The sequence below is a fragment of the Dysidea avara genome, chromosome 9, assembly GCF_963678975.1.
Source record: "Dysidea avara chromosome 9, odDysAvar1.4, whole genome shotgun sequence".
Classification (NCBI taxonomy): Eukaryota; Metazoa; Porifera; class Demospongiae; order Dictyoceratida; family Dysideidae; genus Dysidea; species Dysidea avara.
The window spans coordinates 5,922,128-5,942,984 of NC_089280.1; the positions used below are offsets into that span (position 1 = coordinate 5,922,128).

At 37.8% G+C, this 20,857-nt stretch overlaps 1 protein-coding gene across 2 annotated transcripts; it reads right to left on the bottom strand.

Annotated features, from left to right (window-relative positions):
* Positions 1-1,497: 1,497 nt before the first annotated feature.
* On the bottom strand, positions 1,498-18,909 carry LOC136266284 (serine/threonine-protein kinase WNK-like). 2 transcript variants are annotated; one of them, XM_066061296.1, is made up of 6 exons: positions 18,774-18,909; positions 18,617-18,716; positions 17,858-18,564; positions 14,406-14,621; positions 9,198-9,332; positions 1,498-2,476 (listed from the first exon to the last, which is right to left on the bottom strand). In XM_066061296.1, exons 1-6 carry the CDS (start codon positions 18,864-18,866, stop codon positions 1,565-1,567), a joined length of 2,163 nt encoding a protein of 720 aa, XP_065917368.1. In that variant the 5' UTR covers positions 18,867-18,909; the 3' UTR covers positions 1,498-1,564. The 2 variants fall into 2 exon arrangements, with proteins under 2 accessions (XP_065917368.1, XP_065917367.1); XM_066061295.1 differs by having other exon boundaries at positions 18,617-18,909.
* Between the last annotated feature and the right edge of the window lie 1,948 nt (positions 18,910-20,857).

The following is a 20,857-nucleotide window of genomic DNA, read 5'->3' on the forward strand; positions in this document are numbered from 1 at the left end:
CTGGCATAATTATGAGCATAATAGGTGTCTGAAAGCATTGAGCATAATGCTAGCATAATAGGTAGAATATTTGTGTAATAGTATGAATTCTTGCTTATCAAAATAGCTATCACAAAAAGATCGATATACTCTAATAGAACAGTCAGTAACTCTAATAGAACAATCATATAACTGACTGTTCTATTAGAGTATATCGATCTTTTCTGTGATATGCATCTTGACAAGTAAGTTTGTGCTTCAACCACTTATTATTTATCCATAAATTGGAAATTAATTACTAGAGCATGGGAACTGAAGCATAAATAATTGGGCATAATTTGAGCATAATAGGTAAGTATTGAGCATATATTTAAGCATAATAGGTAAATTTTTGAGCAGTGCAGCATAGCATAATAGGTAAAATTATGAGCATAATCGGCGGGTCCCTAATCCTGGGAACCCTGCACAACCTACCAAAACAACCACCATCAATAGATGGCGGTTGATAAAGGCAGGTCTAGTATGCTTATCAGTAACTGGAAGTGGCTAACATTAAACAAGTGTGTTAGGGTTAACAAGCGACCAACATTAAATAGCCATTATATCATTACAGTATCAAGCAATATACCGTATATCTATATTGTACCACTTTCACACCTCAGATCAAAGGAAACCCAGTGCATATATATCACATGTTGCACTGACTCAAAAAGTGTGCAGCACGATTCGGTGACACCTCAGAACTGCACTGAAGTTTGAGTGGTGTCCTAATTCCAGGTTTCTAAATGTAAATACACCCATACAAATGAGACCATGGACAAATAGGTATCAACAGTTTCACGTTTAGATCTAGACTCATTGCTTTCCTTGAGTTCTCAAAGACTGACATGTATATAACAACGTACCAAACAATAGACTGTCTGCATGACTATCAGAAGAAGTTTTGCATTATTTTTTCTGTGATCACTTTGTGATGTAATACCCTACACCATTTGTGACCGGATTTGCGAAAAGGGGTCTTCCACACACACACACACACACACACACACACACACACACACACACACACACACACACACACACACACACACACACACACACACACACACACACACACACACACACACACACACACACACACACACACACACACACACACACACACACACACACACACACACACACACACACACACACATCCAATTCTATAAACTTGGGAGACCATAACCTAGTGTTCAAGTAACATATTACTGTGTAACTTTAACCAACTATTCAACTATGTTGGTGCTCACTTCTGACCAAATTTCAAGTCAATATAGCTTTTTCTAATCTGAAGTTATGCATTGTCAAAGTTGGTAAATTGGATGTGTGTGGAAGATCCCTTTTCGCAAATCCGGTCACATTTGTGTGTCTTTAATTTGTAAGTGTTCTAAACATTGTTCTGTAAATTTCAGTTTAATAGTTGTTTTACATAGTTAACTGTTTACAGAGTGTTTAAGTGAATTAATAAATACCGTATAAGGACGACAGTTGATACAAGTTGCTAATAGGTGGAAGCTACAATAATAGCATGTACAATGTACAGTTATTGTAGCTCACATGAGCCAATCCATACAGTATTAGTATACTGTCCATCATATCCTCCTACTATAACTATGTTGCTATCAACTATACTGACTGCAGCCGGTCCACTTCTTTCTGATGGGATCTGTCCTATGACTTCCCAGCAGTGACTGACCTTGTTAAGCACGTGAATATCTCTAGTGCACAAATAGTGTTTTCCTGCCTTCTTTGTTCCACCTATTGCTAGCAGATGTTTACTTTGCATGCTAACAGCAGCACAATTGCACCATGGAGTATCTTGGTCAGAACTCCACTTTATGGGCAGAGTGTCCAATGGAGCAGAAAATACAGTTGAAGAAGCATTGCCATCTTGATCAGAACCTCCTAACAGATGTATGACATTATCTAATATCACTGACTGTAGCCTGTAGTATGGTAGCGGTAGGACATCAGTAGTGCACCACTGTCTAGTAGTACTGTTGAACACTTCAGTACTTAATAACCTCCTGTACTGCTCATCTTTACCTCCAGCTACTATCAGTGTTCCCTGGTGACCAGCACTTGTGGCATTATATCTTGGTGTACCCATCCTGGTGTATTTTTTAAACTGATCATTATCTAGCAAGAGTAGCTTGTTAGTCAACTTATTACTTCTATCCTTTCCTCCGGCAATGACCAACTGATTGTTTAAGGTGGCCATAGCAAACAAGCAATAAGGAGTATTGATGGGGGAAGGGCTCCATGAGTTGTTAGCAGGTGTGTATACATCTATCCTAGTGGATTCTCTCTTTCCATCCTCAAAACCTCCTCCAACATAGACTTTCTTATCACATAACAGAGCAGTGTGAAATGCACGAACCACTGGTGCCGATGCTCCCTCATGCCACTTGATGTTCACAGGTAAATCTGTTGTGTGGGAATATTCCCACTGTTCCTAAATAACAGTTAACAAATTAGAATACAAAATTGAATAGCTAGCAACACACAGGCACGAGTATCATATCATACAGTATGGTAGTACTGTTTAAGTAGGGATCCCCCAAAAATGACACGGGTCACCTAAAATTCCGCCTTCAAAAATCATCATAGAGACATCTTATGCCACGAAAATCACCTTTATGGAATAATATTAGTCCATCTAACATTAAATGCAGCATTAAAAACAAGAAAACACTTACCGGTGTCCAGATATAGAATTTTATCTGCCTCACTTACCACAGTCACAAGCATAGAGATCAAACAAAGCAGCACACGGCCACAATTTTATGCCATAATAACAAATGCACCAGTGGGATGTGCCTTTTGGGGTTCCGATGAGTGTAGGCCCTCTGCTCCCTGTTGTTTCTTTTACCTTCAGTCAGACTGCTAATTGTCTTCTTCATCCAACGAAACCATATCGAGGTGTTAATTTTCTGTATTTCAACAGCATATTAAGATGACACAGAATTATTTCAGAGCTGGATTTCAGAAGCGCTTCAGTCTCGGCGCTACTATAAGAGGTATAATAGCTCTTCGCAATTGGGGTCCCGTTCGCGATGAGTTCGTGACCACACCCATCAAATAAAGAAATACAGATCTAGGTGGACTAATAGCGATAGAGTGCAGAGACTACACCTTTTAACAATCTAGCTATTTACTTAACAGTAAACAAGATCACCTTACCCCTTATTGATCTATGGCTAACTGCACACACCTTGATTGACTCGAGATACTCTAATTTAGTCTGTGAGTCTAACAGAACAGTCTCTCTAATACAACAGTCACGTATGATATTCTAAGAGAACAGTCACAAGTTACACTGTAACTAGCTGTGCTACAACAAAAATCTAAACAAACTAGTATTTCAAAAAATTGTTAATTTAAAAATGAAGTAGGGATGTATGCAATAAAAAGTAGTGAAACAAGAGATGAATGATGGTATTACAGCATAGCTTGATAGGAAAGTCCCTCCTTTTGCACATTAGCTATAATTTTTCTCAATGATAAAGTAGGGACTTCCCCACTGAGCTATGCTGTAATACCATCATTCATCACTTGTTTCACTACTTTTTATTGCAATTAACAATTTTTTTAAATACTAGTAATTAGAAAACTGAGAATTACAGTGCTAGTGACTTAGTGTTTCCATATAATAAACTATTGCTTTATTATCAAAGCAGCAAAAATCATGTGTAAATACTTTCTGGTATTTATGTCCATATTGTAACTACTACGTACGTAGTCCAAATACTACTGTATCCAGACTGATACAACAACATACCACAGGTCTCAGTACTATCCCAATTCTGATTCAACTAGTATGGATAATTGTAGATTTGTCGTCTATTTTGCCTTAATTTAGGAAGCTATATAGTAGTAGTAGTTTCAATACTACTGTAAATCAGACATAATGATGGGGTTAGTATAACAGTATTAGAACATGACTTTTGCTGTGCAATAATTTAATGCGTTGCATTAGGTATGATGGTGTTCTGTATACAAAAATTTAATGCACACTTGCACAGGGCCAGAGGAGATGGTCTGGGTGGTCAGGCCCAAGCCAGACCAATAATCTGGAGCTGAATCAACTAGCTAACCAACTTGAACTATATTACTTCCATACAATCATGTGCTATCTATGGATGATCATATCTACACATACATTTTACAGTTGTTGAAAATGCATATGGCACGAGTAGTTATCCATTCCTAAAACACAAAACTACATGTACAGTATTTATAGCACAGTACAGCGTTTGCATCATTTTGTACAGTAAGTAGTGATTGTGGAATCTATGTAACATGTGTGGTGACAGTTGCATTATGGGGAATTATCACATGTATGGAAGGTGCCTTCTTTGATTCTAAACCAGCACCCTTAAATAACAGTTCAGTCTTCATGAAATAATGATCAGCATTTTTCAGTCTTGGGATTAATTGTCACTCTTTGCTGAGCAAAGGGCTGGTATTGTGCCTAGACTGTCTTTTCTTCTTCTTTTGTGTGGGGAAGGAGAAAAAAGGCTTTGGTGGATCTCCAATAGTGGTTGTGTAACCAACTCCCAAAATGTGGGAGTGTAAAATTGGTGTTGACGACAGCTCCAGGAGTGTTAAAGGTCAGCTAACTAAGTATAAAATGTGACTAACTTTTCCATCATTCCTGGAGCTTTTCTCCTCTCCCACACAAAAGAAAAAAAATGCGGTCTAGTATGAGACTAGGTTGGCATTGGCAATTTAGGTGCCTCATTCTGTGGCAGGAAGCTGTGCACCCATTACATCACCTGGTGGCCATCTGGATGAGATTTTGGATGAAAATCACTCCTCTTCAACTACCTAGGCATATAGAGGGAAACTTCGTTGGGGGGAAAACTTTGGAGATTTGCTACATATTTGCCAAAGTTCCCTCTGTATGGTACTACTGACTTGTCCGGTTGAGATACTGAGCAAACGTACTGTCTTACTCCACATCACGCTATTTTCGAATAATGATCAATCTCGTGATTGTCCACCAGTATAATTATTTACATGATGATGTACTCAATTCATCACAGACTATATACTCTTCCAGACAAACTAATATGGTGTACTACGTTCTTGTAGCTGAGTAGCTACTGTACATAAGAATTTTTACTGTATAACTGCCTAAATTGATCATAGGCCATTCCATAGATTATAGAGGGCTGTGTCTCTATAGTCTATGGGTATTCTAAGGGGCGTCCTGTGAAATTTGAAAAACCTTGGAGAAAAGTTGCAAGTTATTGCTAGTTTTACTTGCTTCAAAAAAGCAAGGAAAGATTTAGCATCAATTTTAAGGCATTTCAAGCCTTTCAATTGAAAAAGTACTTCTAAGGAGTTCTGTAGGCGAAGTTTGCATCATAGTAGGGGTGTTGCCCTGTAACCAAGTAGAGCCACGTAAAGGTCTGTGGAATTGTTCAAAAGCCCTTTTACTGTCTGCATCATTCTCTCCAACAACCCATTACTTTGAGGATATTTTGGAGTGCTGATGATTTGCATAAAGGAGTAGGACTCGGCAAACTGCTTCATTTGAGGACCATTGTCACTGCGAAGAACAGATGGTATGCCATGGGGAGAAAAAATGGCCTTTAATGCTCGGATGATAGTTACAGAAGTTGTGCTGGTTAGTTTGACTACCTCTGGGAACCTGGAAAATAATCAACAACCAGTACATAAGAAGTGCCTTTCAGTTCAAATAGGTCAGCCACAACTGTTTCCCAAGGATGAGTAGGTAAGGATGAGCTCATCAATGGTTCTTTGTGTGGTGTAGCCATTTTGCAACACTGGGGACAATTTTGTATCAACATTTCAATGTCTTTCGATGCTCCTGGCCACCAGACAGAAGTTACCAGTCTAAGTCGACATCGTTGGATCCCTTGATGACCTTGGTGGATTTTGGTGAGAATCTCTTTACGTAAGTGGCTTGGTATCACTAATGTGTTGCCAAACAGTATGAGCTTATTCATTGTGAAGACTAAACTGACCACGACATTTCCAGTAAGCCATCAAGTCTGTGGGCACCTTGTATTTACTTGGCCAACCATATTTGCAGTGGCCAATGACTTTGCAACACGTTCTGTCTTCTGACTGAGCTTTGGTGAATGTAGAGAGCCGTTCACTGCTAGCAGGTAGCTGTGAAGTAATTGCTGTTATGAAGTGTTCTACATTTTCATGCTGTTCGACTGTATATTTGTCTGGTTGATTTGGTAGAGGGCTTCTAGAAAGGGCATTAGCAGTATATAGTAACTTGCCAGCTGTGTGTTCAATAGAATAATCAAATTGCATGAGCCTTAATCTGAAGCGTAATACTCTGGGAGGCAGGTTATTTAAGCATTTGTAGCCTAGTAACGGAATTAATAGCTTTTGATCTGTCTCAATTGAAATTCCCTTTCCTAGAATGTACAGGGAGAAATTTTCCCATGCCCAAATTGTTACTAAAGCCTCCCTTTCTATTTGAGCATAGTGCTGCTCTGCCTCTGTCATAGCTCGTGAGGCATCCTCAACTGGGTGCCACTTACCATTCCTCTGTTGCAAAAGGACTGCTCCCAGCCCATAGGAAGATGCATCAGCTGAGATCTTTGTAGGAGCACTAGGGTCGTATGTCATGAGAACTGTGGGTTGCATAAGTTCCTCTTTTATATTAGTAAACGCTTCTTCTTGGGGTGGACCCCATTACCACACTTGTTTACTACTGAGCAATTCTCGCAATGGCTTAGATATGGTGGCCAATCTAGGAGTGAACTTTCCCAACTGGTTAGCCATTCCCATAAATCGTCTTAGCTCAGTCACAGTAGTGGGAGATGGTATCTCTGCAATTGCTTTTTTGAGTTTATCAGGATCAGGGGAGATGCCTTGCTTGCTTATTATGTGACCAAGAAAGGTAAGTTTGTCTTTTTCCAAAACTCACATTTCTCCCTGTTGGATCTGATTCATGGCCATGTACAATCGTTTGTCGTGCTCTGTACGATCTTTGTCAAAGACTAAAATGTCATCCATCAAACAAAGGACTCCCTCAAGGCCTGCTAGTATGGCAATCATCTGTTTCTGGAAAAACTCTGGCGCACTAGTAATCCCAAATGGGAGTTTGTTAAAACAGTAGCAGCCAAATGGGGTTATCAATGTTGTGAGAAGCTTGGACTGTTCTGTGAATGGAATTTGCCAAAAGCCACTGTTGGCATCTAATTTGCTGAAGATGGTAGCCCCATTCAGTTGTGCAAGGATTTCATCAACATGAGGTAAATGATGGGTCTCCTGCAGCACGCTTTCATTCAATGATTTAAGATCTACACAAATGCGGACCTTACTAGCCTTCTTTGGGACAACTACCATGCCCGCACACCGTGGTGTTGGTTGGTCTACTTTGGAAATTACATTCAGGCTTTGCATATACTCTAGCTCTGCTTGCACCTTGGCATGTAGTGGAATTGGCACATGTCTGGCGGTAGACAGGGTAAATGGTTTGGCATCTGGCTTCAATCGTATGTCATATTTGTTCTGAAGTGTTCCCAGACCAGTGAAATGTGAAGGGAACTTCTGTTGTAGAGTAGCTCTATCACTTTGAATAGCATCCACTAGAACTATCAGGTGTAAATCTGCAATCATCAGCAAGCCTAACAGATTGTGCACTAGATTGCGAACAACGTAGATGTCTGTTGAACAGGATTTGTTCTTGTATGACACTGTTGTGGTAAAAGTACCAATGACATCTAAGGGGTGCTTGTTGGGCCCTCTTAGCTGTTTCTGAGGTTTTTGTAAACAAGGGCTGCCAATGGATTGGTACGACTGTTCAGTTATTGCTGTAACCTCAGCACTTGTGTCCAACTTGAAGGAAACTTCTTTGTTGTCAACAAGTAATTGTACTTTCCAAGACTTGGGTAAAAGTACTGAATCATCTCCAATAGTGCCCAGATAAAACGTCTTGGTATCTCCTTTGCTCAGGACTTCCTGTGATCTCTCAAAAATAACATTTTTTCTCACTTCAAAAAATCTGTCGAACTTTTTGAGAGCCTTGTTGTATTTCTTGGAATCTTCTTTGGAAATGTTTGTCGAAGTTAAAACGTCTACTGTGTCGTCCCCCAGGCTGTACAACAGGGCACTTATTTGTCCGGCGTCTTCTTCCTCCGATAACTTTAATAACCCGGATGCTGTGCGGAACTGCTTGGATCTTCGTTTCCACTTCGGCCATTTGCTGGGAGTAGTGGCAACGTTGAAGGTACTTGGAGGTTGTAATGGTAGATTACAAGTAGCCATGAGGTATGATCAGCACTTCTGACACCATGTGGCATTATCACGTGATTATCATAAAGCACATGTGCAATTATACAGTCATTGTCTAATTATGAAAGTGAACCTATTACATAGCATGCATGGCCTATTACAGATTGTGTATGTATAATAGTCTCATGCCACAGGGACCACCACTCTTTGATTCTTTTAAATGCTTATTATTATGTGACTAGCTCTGCAAAAACCAGTTCTGCAGTCTTTCTGATTTTTACATTTACCAGCTTAAAATTATAGCTACAACTGATAAAAATATTATTTTAAAGACCACAAAAAGGAAAACTATATCATAATTTTTTATTGTAAAAATCTGAGTCAGACTTTGAAAAGGCTATAAGACTAAAACAGTCATTCAACTGTTAATATTCCAGCTGTCTCAATCAAATATGTAAACAATTAACTTAACCAACAGCTTAATGTATCTATTGACAAGAAACAGTTCTGTTCAATTATAAGCTATTAACGATGAATGCAGCCATCATACCATATTTTGACTGTATGGCATAGACTGTGCATGGAATAAACAATCTGGTGTTTATAATCATGCTAACCAAAATTCCAGCAAGGTTGTACCCCAACAGTACATAACAATATTATCAGGGTTCGATTGACCAATAGATATACTAAATCACGTATTTAGCATCTTTTTAGACTTTGGCTGATATGATTACATATAATGTACTTATTAATAACCAGTCAATCACTACCTGCAAGTACTCTCAAAAAAGCAGCTGAGGGTATACCTATTCTGCTCCATACAATACTCCAAACAATAATTTTCTAAGGAATTGCACAGGTAACTGTTACGAACTTGTATCCTAAAGATACCATGTAGTACATACAAACAGAAATACTGTATATAGTAATACTGACATACTCACCCTTGATGACTTGTTTGTGTCTTTATTCTGAGGTGCAGGGACCACATGTTGCTTAGATTGACGGGGAACAGCTCGAGATCGAGGGGGAACAGGAGGTTTTAAACTGCCATTATGATCATCCATCAATGCAGCGTGCTATAAGGAGTTAATCACAAGAAGATCTGATTGATGATGTTACTACATAGCTAACATTATAGAATAGTTATGTGTTAGCAAGGGTATTTACGTATCAGCTACTTATGGTATATAGTAACAGACTCTGTTTCCATTTAATACTAGTCTATCTAGCTATACCTATACAAAAAGAGCTGCGTATAATACTATGTACTGTAGTATTTGAATTCACTATTATGTGTGACTTGTTTATGTGACCTGCTGAGCAAAATGGGTTATTTTGCACATTCCTCGAATTCCATTTCATTGCTTCTCTGTTAGGCCACAAAAATTACTTATTTAAGTTTCTGGTTCCCTTCCTGGTCATTTTTTTGCTGAATGAATTGCACAATCACCATACAATAATTTATAGTATTAAATCTGTTGAAAGGTTTTCAGGTCTTGTAAGCACACCTTTCTTATAAAGATGCACTAACTTTATACATTTTGCCTATAATTCCATGTACTCATATGTCAGATGTAGTGTACCACAACACAAAAATTGCAAAAAAAGCCTGGTCACCTGGTCAATTTTGGGGAACTGGTAGGACCAGAAACTTGTAATTAACTTAGCACGGCCTTATCTATAGTAACAGAAATGTAGACAGCCAAAGTTTCAGTGTTTTGTGATGAATATACTTGGAATTATAGCACTAGACAGTTGGAACAGGAATCAATTTGATTTTGCACAGCAACAATATGACAAATAAATTACAGGCACCTGTTTAATCAATCATAACGTAAACATCTCCATGTTGTGACCAAACATCTCCATGCAACCAAGTCACCATGTTGAGAATTCGGCTACAAGCAAGTCACCCTGGAGAGTGTTCAGCTACTAACAAGTCACCCTGTAAAGAGTTCAGCTACAAATCAAGTCACCCTGTAGAGAGATCAGCTACACAACAAGTCGACTTAGAGAGCTCAGCTAACAACAATTCACCTGTGAGAGTACAGCTAGAAGACATTTGTGTTAGAGACCATCTCTGCTCCCTGTACGTCTCTGTGTAGACAAAATAGAAGGCCATTCCAACAATGAATTACGATGGTAAAGTTTATGTCTATCGCATCGTAAAAAATAAGTACCCATAATTCATGTGTCTTATCCTGTACAAACACCGAGACAAAGAGTTTCTTACTTCCCATGAAACGGTTGGTAAATCTGGTGGTGTATAGATTTTATTGATTTAAGCAGATTTCAGAGTATAGCAGATTTCCTTTTTTAAGTGAATTTTTATCTAAAATTAGTACAATCTTAAAGTGAAAAGTGAAAATTGACTCTAATGTGATGATTCAGAACTATAGTAGATACTTTTATACTAGTGCAATTGAAACATTCTGGTGATCAAAACTTCAGTAATGTGATATCTAAACTAAAACAGCCAAGTTGTAAAACTGGGTGTGGCCTTCAAGAAGGCCAGGGTAAAGAAAGTTGTGAAATCAAAAGTAGCGGCCATGAAATGGCTGTGGTGGTAGGTTAATGGCGATAATTTTAATAATCATAATTCAGGTGAATTTGTATTGCCTCCTCCAAAGTTTCACTAGGATTCGACACAAAGTTCAACTGAATTTTCGTTAATAAAATTTTTGCCATAACATACTGTACCATCACTTAGCCGCCTCTTTTGATTTTGCAACCTTTTTTCACCCTGGCCTTTTTGAGGGCCACACCCTTTTTTACAGCTTAGCTGTTTTGGTTTAGATATCACTTCTTTTGTATTGTAAGCCACAAAACCGGCCATAAGGCTTCCTTTTAACTTGTTTTTTCTTTACTATAGGAATCATTAAACAATTGAGAAAGTATCATTTGTGTTGTATCTGATTACATATTTGTATATTTAAGCTGAATAAAATGATTGTCATCTAGGTAATAAGGTGACTTGTAGGCCTGCATCAAATATGTCAGCATAATAAAAAGCATAATAGGCTGGAGTGCTATGCCAGCATAATGCTAGCATATTAGGTAGATATTTCAAACTATATGGAGCTTAATTCCATGAAAATAGATCGATACTCCCTGATAGAGCAGTTAGTGGAAACTGCAAGCTGCAACATAGCATTCAAATGCATTGTACATAGCTCCTTAGATCGATACTCTCTATTAGAACAGTCATTTTATAGTGAAATACTCTAATAGAGCATTCACTGATTAAAATGTTTCAAGAAAATTGTAACAAAATTAATGTTGTTAACTTAGGAGCATAATGCAAGCATAATAGGAACACTCAAAGAGCATAATGCGTGAAAAATTTGGGAAGTTTCTGAAAGAATTTTGGGCAAAAGTTTGAGCATTATTTGACTCAGACCTAGTGACTTGTACAATATAACTGAACTGTAGCTGAACTCCCTTTGTTTGTAGCTGCACTTGCTGTTGACTTGAAATGTAGTTGAACTCTCTACAGGGTGACTTGTTTCTAGTTGATCTCTATACAGAGTGACTTGAACTCTCTACATGGTGACTTGAAATGTAGTTGAGCTCTCTACTGGGTGATTTGTTTCTAGATGATCCCCCTATAGGGTGATTTGTTTCTAGCTGATCTCTCTACAGGATTATATTGTTTTGTAGCTAAACTATTATAGGGTGACTTGTCTCTAGCTGATCTCTCTACAGGGTGACTTGTTTCTAGCTGTAGTCTCTACAGGGTAACGTGTTTCTATAGGGTGACTTCTTTCTAGCTGATCTCACACAGGGTGACTGGTTTCCGGCTGTACTCTTTACAGATAACTTGTTTGTAGCTGAACTCTCTACAAAGTACCTGGACTCTATATAGGGTGACTTACTTCTAGTTGATCTTTACACAGGGTGACTTGTTTCTAACTGAACTCTCTGCAGGGTGACTATAGAACTCTCTACAGGCCTAGGGTGACTTATTTCTAGCTGATCTCTCTACAGGGTGACTTGTTTCTAGCTTATCTCTCTGTGGAGTGACTTGTTTCTAGCTGTATTCTCTGCAGGGTAACTTATTTCTAGCTGATCTTTATTCAGGGTGACTGTTTCTAGCCGAACTCTCTACAGGGTGATTTGAACTCACTACAAAATGACTTGCTACTTACTGAATGTTCTAATAGGGTGTACAGTATCTTGATTGAACAATAATTGTTACATGTAGTTGGATTTTGCAGTGTTTTTATTGTAACTTCTTCTAAACCACTGAAAGGTTATTCTATGATGATTAATCCACCTATACACCGATTTTCAGCTCATTCTTATAAGCAGTTTACCTAGTAGACATGGCAACTATAACTTTTTATTAACAAAATGTGTGATCACATAATTGTAGACTGCACATTTGTTATGTAACAGCTTTCATAAAAATTGTTATTTGATTTGAAGTGTATTATTTGATAATAAAGAAAGTGTTATATGTTTATAGAGACAGGTAATAAAAGTCAACAGTTATGCAGTTGCTTTGGTCCAGGTGTGGCATGGTGGACATGTGTGCACATATGCATGAGCAAAAGCACAATGAGACAAATCACGAAGAACCAGCTGTGGAATGGATTGCACTGTGCGTAAGCTGTATAGAGTAGTTCTTTGAAGTGTAGGACACCATTGTAAATAGTTCTGAATCATTGGGATTTTGTTGTTTGTTCGGGCTGGTTTTTACCAAAGTTTATACCTTGTTGTTTGATAACTTTGTTACAGTTATTGTTATGTAAACAAAAACAACATAGTCAATCTCCTTAGTTAATAGTGACTAATTTACGTAGATATATGGTTCCTAAGTAGTTCTGTGTATTGGACAATTAATATGATGTGATTTGGCAATTTGGCCAGTGATCACTGATAATTTGGCTGTCAATGGGGTGAATGTGAGCTAGCATGGCTTTAAGCATACTGTAGAAACCAGAAATAATAGTAAATTTTTATTAATTTCATACTCTACTTATAGCCAAGTATATGCTCTGGTCAAGTTTCAGACTCATATGCAAAGAACTTTTGGATTTACACCGCTACAAAGTAGCAACAACAGAAAGATCAATTTGTTCAGCAAAAATATTACAGGTACTTACTAGAATGGTTGTGCATGCATCTAGAGACATATTATGAAGTTGAGACTTGTATTTGCCATGGGTAGGGGTATCCATGGTTGGGTAAGCTTTTCCTTGTATCACTTTTCTTCACCACAGAGAAAGACAAAATCAGTGAAGAAAGATCAATCATGTAATACTGTATATATCTCTTTGATGTGCTGTAAACAAAATTAATGCCCACAACTTACATCCCTGTCAACAAAACAAACGTTTTTGAGTTCCCTGAGTAGGAAAAATAAGAAGATGTCTAGGTTCTTACCATTAGACCTTTGCTGCTTTACAAAGAACAAATCACTTTTAAATTTAGAAGCTTTTAAAAATACTAATAGAATTAGAATCAACGCTTTACACTGTAAAATTAGCCTGCACTACAGTATATAATATATCATTTTTATGCATTGGGTCACGTACATCCTATGTAATATCAGTGGCTGTCACTCTAAAGTAACATAGCATACAATAAGGCATTTATATATAGGCAAGAGTACATTATGCTTTTTAAATTACCTATTATTCTTTCTGGAAATTCTTTTTTTTATTTACCTAGTGTTCCAAAAATTATTCCTAAATTTTTCCTGGACTACTTCTTGGAATAGTAAAAGTCACATGGATTTCTTCTGCAGCTGAAAGTATAATCACTTGCATGCATAAAAGTAATGCATAAAGACTAATAGAGCAGTCACATAAAACCTGGATGACTGTTTTATTAGGGTGAGTGACTGCTCTATTAGAGATCTCAATTTTTCATGAGTTCGTGCTAGCAATGCTTGAGGATGTACTTTTATGAAATTTTCTGCAATGCTACAAGAAAAATAAGTGAATTCAAATTAGGTATTTCTGTAGATCATCCTACTATTCCGGAATCATTCCAGATTCTTTTTACCACCAATTATTCTGGCATAATGTACACATGCCTAGCAATTTCCCATTTAGCCATGCATGGTATATATGGATACTGCATAGTGCAAGTATCTGTAATGCAATTGTGTATCACATCACTACAACAATATTATTGCAGACCTTCAATTGCTTGTTTTCCGTTCTTAGGTGTGTATTTTCCATATTAAGGCTGTCAACATCTGCCTTTAGGTTATTATTCTCTGACTTAAGCTCCTTAATCTCAACCTCAAGGTCATCAATCTCAAGTTTTAGATCACTAACCTCCACCTTGAGGTCATCATTTTCTTTTATGAGAACATTGTTCTTCTCCTCCAGTTGGGTGGTTAGTGAAGTAACCTGTACAGCACCATGTATAAATGATCCGCTTGTTAGTAGCACACTTAAATGCACTACTTTTAAAATATACAGTTTACACTATTTCAAAAGTAACTTCTACTATATTATATATATGACCAGATTTTACAAAACTGATCCAAATCACACATCAGACAAAATCTAATTAACACCACCAGTGGATAGTTAAACTATCATATTAGTTTTGACCCTCAGCATTACTTGAGGCTGACTTTAACAGATGTCTTTTCTGGGTGGCGTGGCAAGCTCGAATAGCAGTTTCTGGCTTTGTGAAGGGCCTGGCATGGCAAGAATCAGGTGGATGGCCTGATATTGTTGGCCAAACATTTTTTCTGTTGATTTTGCTGTACATCAGCTACTAAGAAGTCAGCACAGCCCTATGTACCTGGACTTCAATCATGGTCTGCCTCCATTTTGAAGTCTATCTGTTACCCACCTCACCACCCCAACCCGCCACCCCCTTGTGAGCACTCGTGGTACTACTTTGCTTGTCCAACTGCTGAGATTTTTGGTGGGAAACTCTACAAGCAGCTACAAGTACTGAAAGTGATCTGAAACGTAATAGATTGATGCATCTCTTGTGTAAATTTCATATGCATGCTTGATATCTTTGGCAATCATACTGACTTAAATTCTTTAAAACCATTTTATCTCGAAACTTCTAATGTGCGATGTGGACTGTGTTTCCAAAATCCAGTCACACATACGTATACCATGATCACATGAAACTTCAAAAGTGCTGCCAGGTGCATATTTAGGCATATAGCCCACAAATCGCAGATGAGTATATGCCTACCTGGGAACAGGTGAGTATATAAATTCTCGCCTACAGTTACGTAACTATCACCTGTGCTAAAGACATTCACTAGCTATCTTACTGTACAGCAACTTTATTCATCATCAGAGCTTCCATCAAAATTGTACTGTCTTCCAACAATCATTATATGATTTATTTGAAATCAGATGTCATACATGTTAAACAATACAAAATTCAAATGACTGATGCTAAGCTAGTCTACTTCACCATGCTTTGGCACTTGGCTGCACGTGTGACCCTATAAACCAATGAAAAGCATCAATTTTGTAATTTCGTCAAGCATAAAAATTGTTCTTACGACTCTACTACATTGTTTCTACTCATTGTCAGGAATTACTTCATTGTTCAAAACAGGTTATGTTATCATGGAAATTTCCCCACTGTGCTGCTATTATATATGCTGTTATTATGCTTTTCATCCCCTTTTATGACTAAAATTATGCCAGCATAGTCAATGCAACCATACTAAATTACATGAAATCCTCTGTATCAAAGTCTAACTATTATATAGATTTATATACCAATGGAAACCTAGAATTCTGTTCTATTAGAAATCTCAAAAAAATATGCACTCTATTAAGAGTAATATATCAAATAAAATTTGCAATATAATGTTATTGTAACTTCTGTCTTCCATAATCATCCTTGTATCTGTGTATCAACAGAATTCTGGAAGCCCAAAGCCATTATATGGCTTTGGAGAGCTCCAACACTGTAACCTATTCGTAATGAGCTCAAGCTTTCCATCCTATAGAGTTTGTGTGTGGAGCATCACTTGATACTTAATCACGATTGACATATTGTTGGTGATGTGCTGATATTTACTGTATGTGTTTAAGACTAAATGATTTGTTGCCGTAACTTTCAAGTGCATGCTTGTAACAAAACTATACTTCAGTTACAGTATCATGGTACTTCAGTTAACACGTTGATATAATGATGAGATTGCTCAGTTTTCACCAGAGTACAATGGTACAAAACATTTGATAATTGATCACAAAATTAATTGGCATTCAATAATAGTATAAGTGTTTGATAATTCGTCTTACTATGGAAAGCAGAAATTTGTTCATAACACAGACACTAATCAGAAACCATTGCTCAAACTTACTTGAAATATTCTACAATGAAGGTGCTACCTCCTGGTGAAAATTTGAGGTTATTACTACTTTCCTGGAGGCATTTGTGACCAGCTGCCGCTGAGTGAAAACCCAACTTGTTTGCATTTTTCTCAAATTTCATTTCTGACTTTTTGCTGTCTAGAAGGAAAAACCAATGGGCTGTTAAAGTTTCTACCTTATTTGGTAAGAACTTTCAGAGTTATAGCAATAGCCAACAAGAAAAGCAAAACAACTGGTTTGTACAGTACCTATTATGAGAAAAAATACAGGCACTTGTTTTATTAATCAATCATAAGTCTTGAGTGCAACGGGTTACAGAGTTGGGACTTGCGTCATTCTATTGGCTATGAACTACACCCTTGTTATTAAGCAAGAAGGTAGTTCAAGCTTAGAAACAGCGACAATAAAGTTACGTTTTACCGCAACGTAAAGAAACACACTTAACTCATGTTTGCTTCATGGTACAGAAACGAAGCTAAGGCATTCTTACTCTCCATGAAGAGGCGAATCCTTTTGTGTATCAGATATTTCAATTTGAGTATTCCTTCACGGTTTACTGAATAATTCTGTTTTTGAGATAAACGCAATTGAAATACATTGAGTAAAAACGCATGCTACACATTAATAACTTTACACATAATAATCAAGTCAGGTTTTCGCTCAGCGGGTCACATTTCTGAAAGTATAAACATTGTTCAATAATTGATCACTTATGCTATACCTAACCAATACTGCCAAGGAATCAGGATGTTATTGTGAAGCTGGTTTTTGGGTGATAGTTTGGCCAGAACAACTCAAACCTCCATGATCCCTACTGTACTACCGTCCTATAAGATATTTACAAATTCAGTCAAAACTACCACCAAATTCAACATCAGAATGTTGATTTTTCAAAATTCCCGACAGGAATTCCCCTAGAAAACTTGTGCTTTACATTTTGCAGAGTGTGTTTCTCACACTATGCAGTTACTCCTACCAGTGTGCCCCTCTTAGCAAAATGCTACACAGTAAAAACCAACTAGTGAACGTCACTACTAAATGTAGTGAACGTCACTACTAATGTCTGCCACAATACTCACTATTTTTGTGTAGTGACGTTCACTACTAATTTTGTAGTGAACGTCACTACATTGACCACCAAGTAGTGACGTTCACTACAAAAAGTAGTGACGTTCACTACAAAAAGTAGTGAACGTCACTACTTAAAAGTAGTGAGTATTGTGGCAGAGCAATTCACTACTAAATTTTTACAGCGTAGATCCATCCCTGGTCACGTATACCTGTTGTGGTGACGACTGACCAGATACTTCAGCCCACCATACAATGGGACTTATCCCATCACGATTAGGTAGCTGGCTACACATATCTTTTACCCTCTTGATATCTATGGACACTTGCATGACTGATGGACGCTTCTTTGAGTTGTCAGCTAGACATGATGTCACTAGCGGCACTAAATCTGTAGCCTCTCTAGTAAACATGTTGACATACTTCTGACGCCTTGCAACTTCTGATACCACTTCAAATCTGTCATATTCAGCACTGAATTGTAACTGGTCAGTTGGCTCAGGCCATTGCTGGGTAATGACATTAAGAATCACCCCTCCATAGGAAAATATGTCTAATGGAGGACCATAGACTGGTCTTTTTGTAAGTGCTTCAGGGGGCATAAAATCAGGTGTTCCTGGGATTGTTGTCATTGTCATTTTACTGTCAGTCAGCATTACTTTTGCTACACCCAGGTCAGTGATCTTGGCTTCAAGATGATCTCCCAGTAATACATTATTTGGGGTGAGGTCACGGTGTACAATCGGAGGATTTCTGCTATGAAGGTACCGTAGACCAAGGCAAACTTCATCCAGTATAGTTAATTTGACATTCAATGGTATATTGGTGTAGTTCTCCACCAGACCTCTCAGGCTGCGTTGCATCTTTTCCATTACCATAACAGGTAGTTTGTACTGGTCACGTGCCGGATAGTACACCCCTATAGCAATAATAATCTGACTGCACTATTCAGGACAATCAATTTAGCGTACCCAAAAACTGAACAATACACGGGTGGCGGATGGTACTCCAAATTTGACACTCATTAAGAAAGTCGGTTGTGATCTTGTGAAGCGCGTCATCATGTGAATACTTTAATAATAATGCATGTACCTCCTTGGCGGCACACAGCATTCCTTGATAATTCACCTCAAACACTCTTCCGTAGGCACCGCGACCAATTTCCTTTCCCGTGGCATTTACATCATGAAGAGTAAGGTCAATGGCAACTCTAGCAGACATCAGATGTCAGCAATTAGACTACTTTGACTATTTAGTGAATGAATACGGGCGTGACCACATGTTCTCAGTCTTGAACCGGCCACACCCATTACGGGGGTTGCATGCAAGCAGTGCTTATCCGACCTAGGGACTTAGAGAATATTTTGTAACTGAGGCGGCCCTGCGGCATTACCTAGTCTGGCAGCATCCACCCTTCGCAAAAAGAGGAAGGGTCTGGTCACTCTAGCACTTGCTCGTCCGGCATTCAAAATTGTAGCGTGTTACAGAACTAACACCGGTGCAATTGTTCTATACCATATGCGTATTTTGTACCATACGCGTATGGTTGTACCGTACGCGTATATATACGCGTATACGGTACAACCATACGCGTATGGTACGGAAAATCGTACCATCTGAGTATAGCTAACCTGGTATGCGTATAATATCAAGCAGAAGGTTTTTGCACTGCCGTACCTATTGACTACGCCTGATGGCACTCTGCTTTCATTTCTGTTCGGGGAAGAGGGAGGGGAGGAGTTAGACTTTTTGTTCAGTGAAGATCGAGATACTCTAATAGAGCAATCATATTTTTTTTATTTATTATTACTATTTTTTAAAGATTCTAAGACAATGATAATATAAATAAACACTTAAACAGTGGGCAGAGAGGCAAACTCTGCCCAGTCCTGGGATGATGGTATTGTTTCCAGTGCTGGGATGATGATATTGTTGCCAGTCCTGGGATGATGGTATTGTTGCCATTAGCTATTATTATAGTTGCAAGACCTCGCACAGCGAGTATAAAGCAATATACAAATCAAAATATATAGCTACAGCTAACTAATTACAATTTTACAGTTCATTTATAAGAAGGTTGTTAAAAACGGTGATAGATGAAGCTTCAACAGTCTCTGGTTGCAAGTTGTTCCATATAGCAGTGGAAGGAAAGAAGCTGCCGGAATTTATGTGTCAATTCTATAGTGAATGGCAGGGTAAGTTGATCTGATTCTAGCTATTCTATTCTCTAGAGCTAAGATCAATTTAGCTTTACTGTGATTAAGATATAATTTGCTTTACTGCATGATGCAAACCTATTTAAAATAAAGCATTCCTTAAAATAAAAGAATAGCATGATATCTCGCATGACTATGTATATAAGTGATGAAACTGACATCTTGATTTAGGACAATATATGATAAAAACAATCATGAATTCATCACAGTGTTGGCAGATCCAGTCTCGAATTGTGTTAAGTCCTGCTGATCTGGTAGGATCTGATGGAATTCTACATTGTCAAAACTAATATAGGCCAATCGTCTGGGTTGGAAACTTTACGAAAACCTTGATAACACCTAGCTGCATACATGCAGTATAAGTCTGAAAAGCCGGTATAAATCAAAGGAAGGGGATTAAATATAATATGTCTCGATTTATACATAGTCATTGGTGTATTATCTATAACAATGCCGTATCTCGTTGTCTGTTTAACATTTCATTTCATCAAAGCATCTGACAGTTCCACAAAATACATGCAATAGAGCCATCACCCATATAATTATGATGGCTTATATGTATAAGCATCTGTGAATTATTTTCTTGATGTCTTCTGACTTTTGTACATATTGATTTATTGCCTCGTCCTGCTGTCTACTGCCTTTTTTGTCATGGATTTCCATCTTGCATTTTTATAATAAATGACTTCATTTCTCCACAGTGTAATTGATTTGAAAGTACACAAGCTGGTATACTGTATACGTTCTTTAGAATATAGTTGAGTTAAAATGACCAGATTTGTGAAAAGGTACCTTTTCCACACATTTTACTTACCAGCAAACAAAATGGTGTAACACTTGACTCCTTACACTGATAAACTTGCTCTTAGTATCAAAATGCTGCTAGATACTAGTAGCTACTGTACACTCATGGATAATTGCATGCAGGCAATTATAAGGTATATGTTCAAATACTTATGAAACCCCGAAGTTCAAAATATAGATGGGTCAAATTTT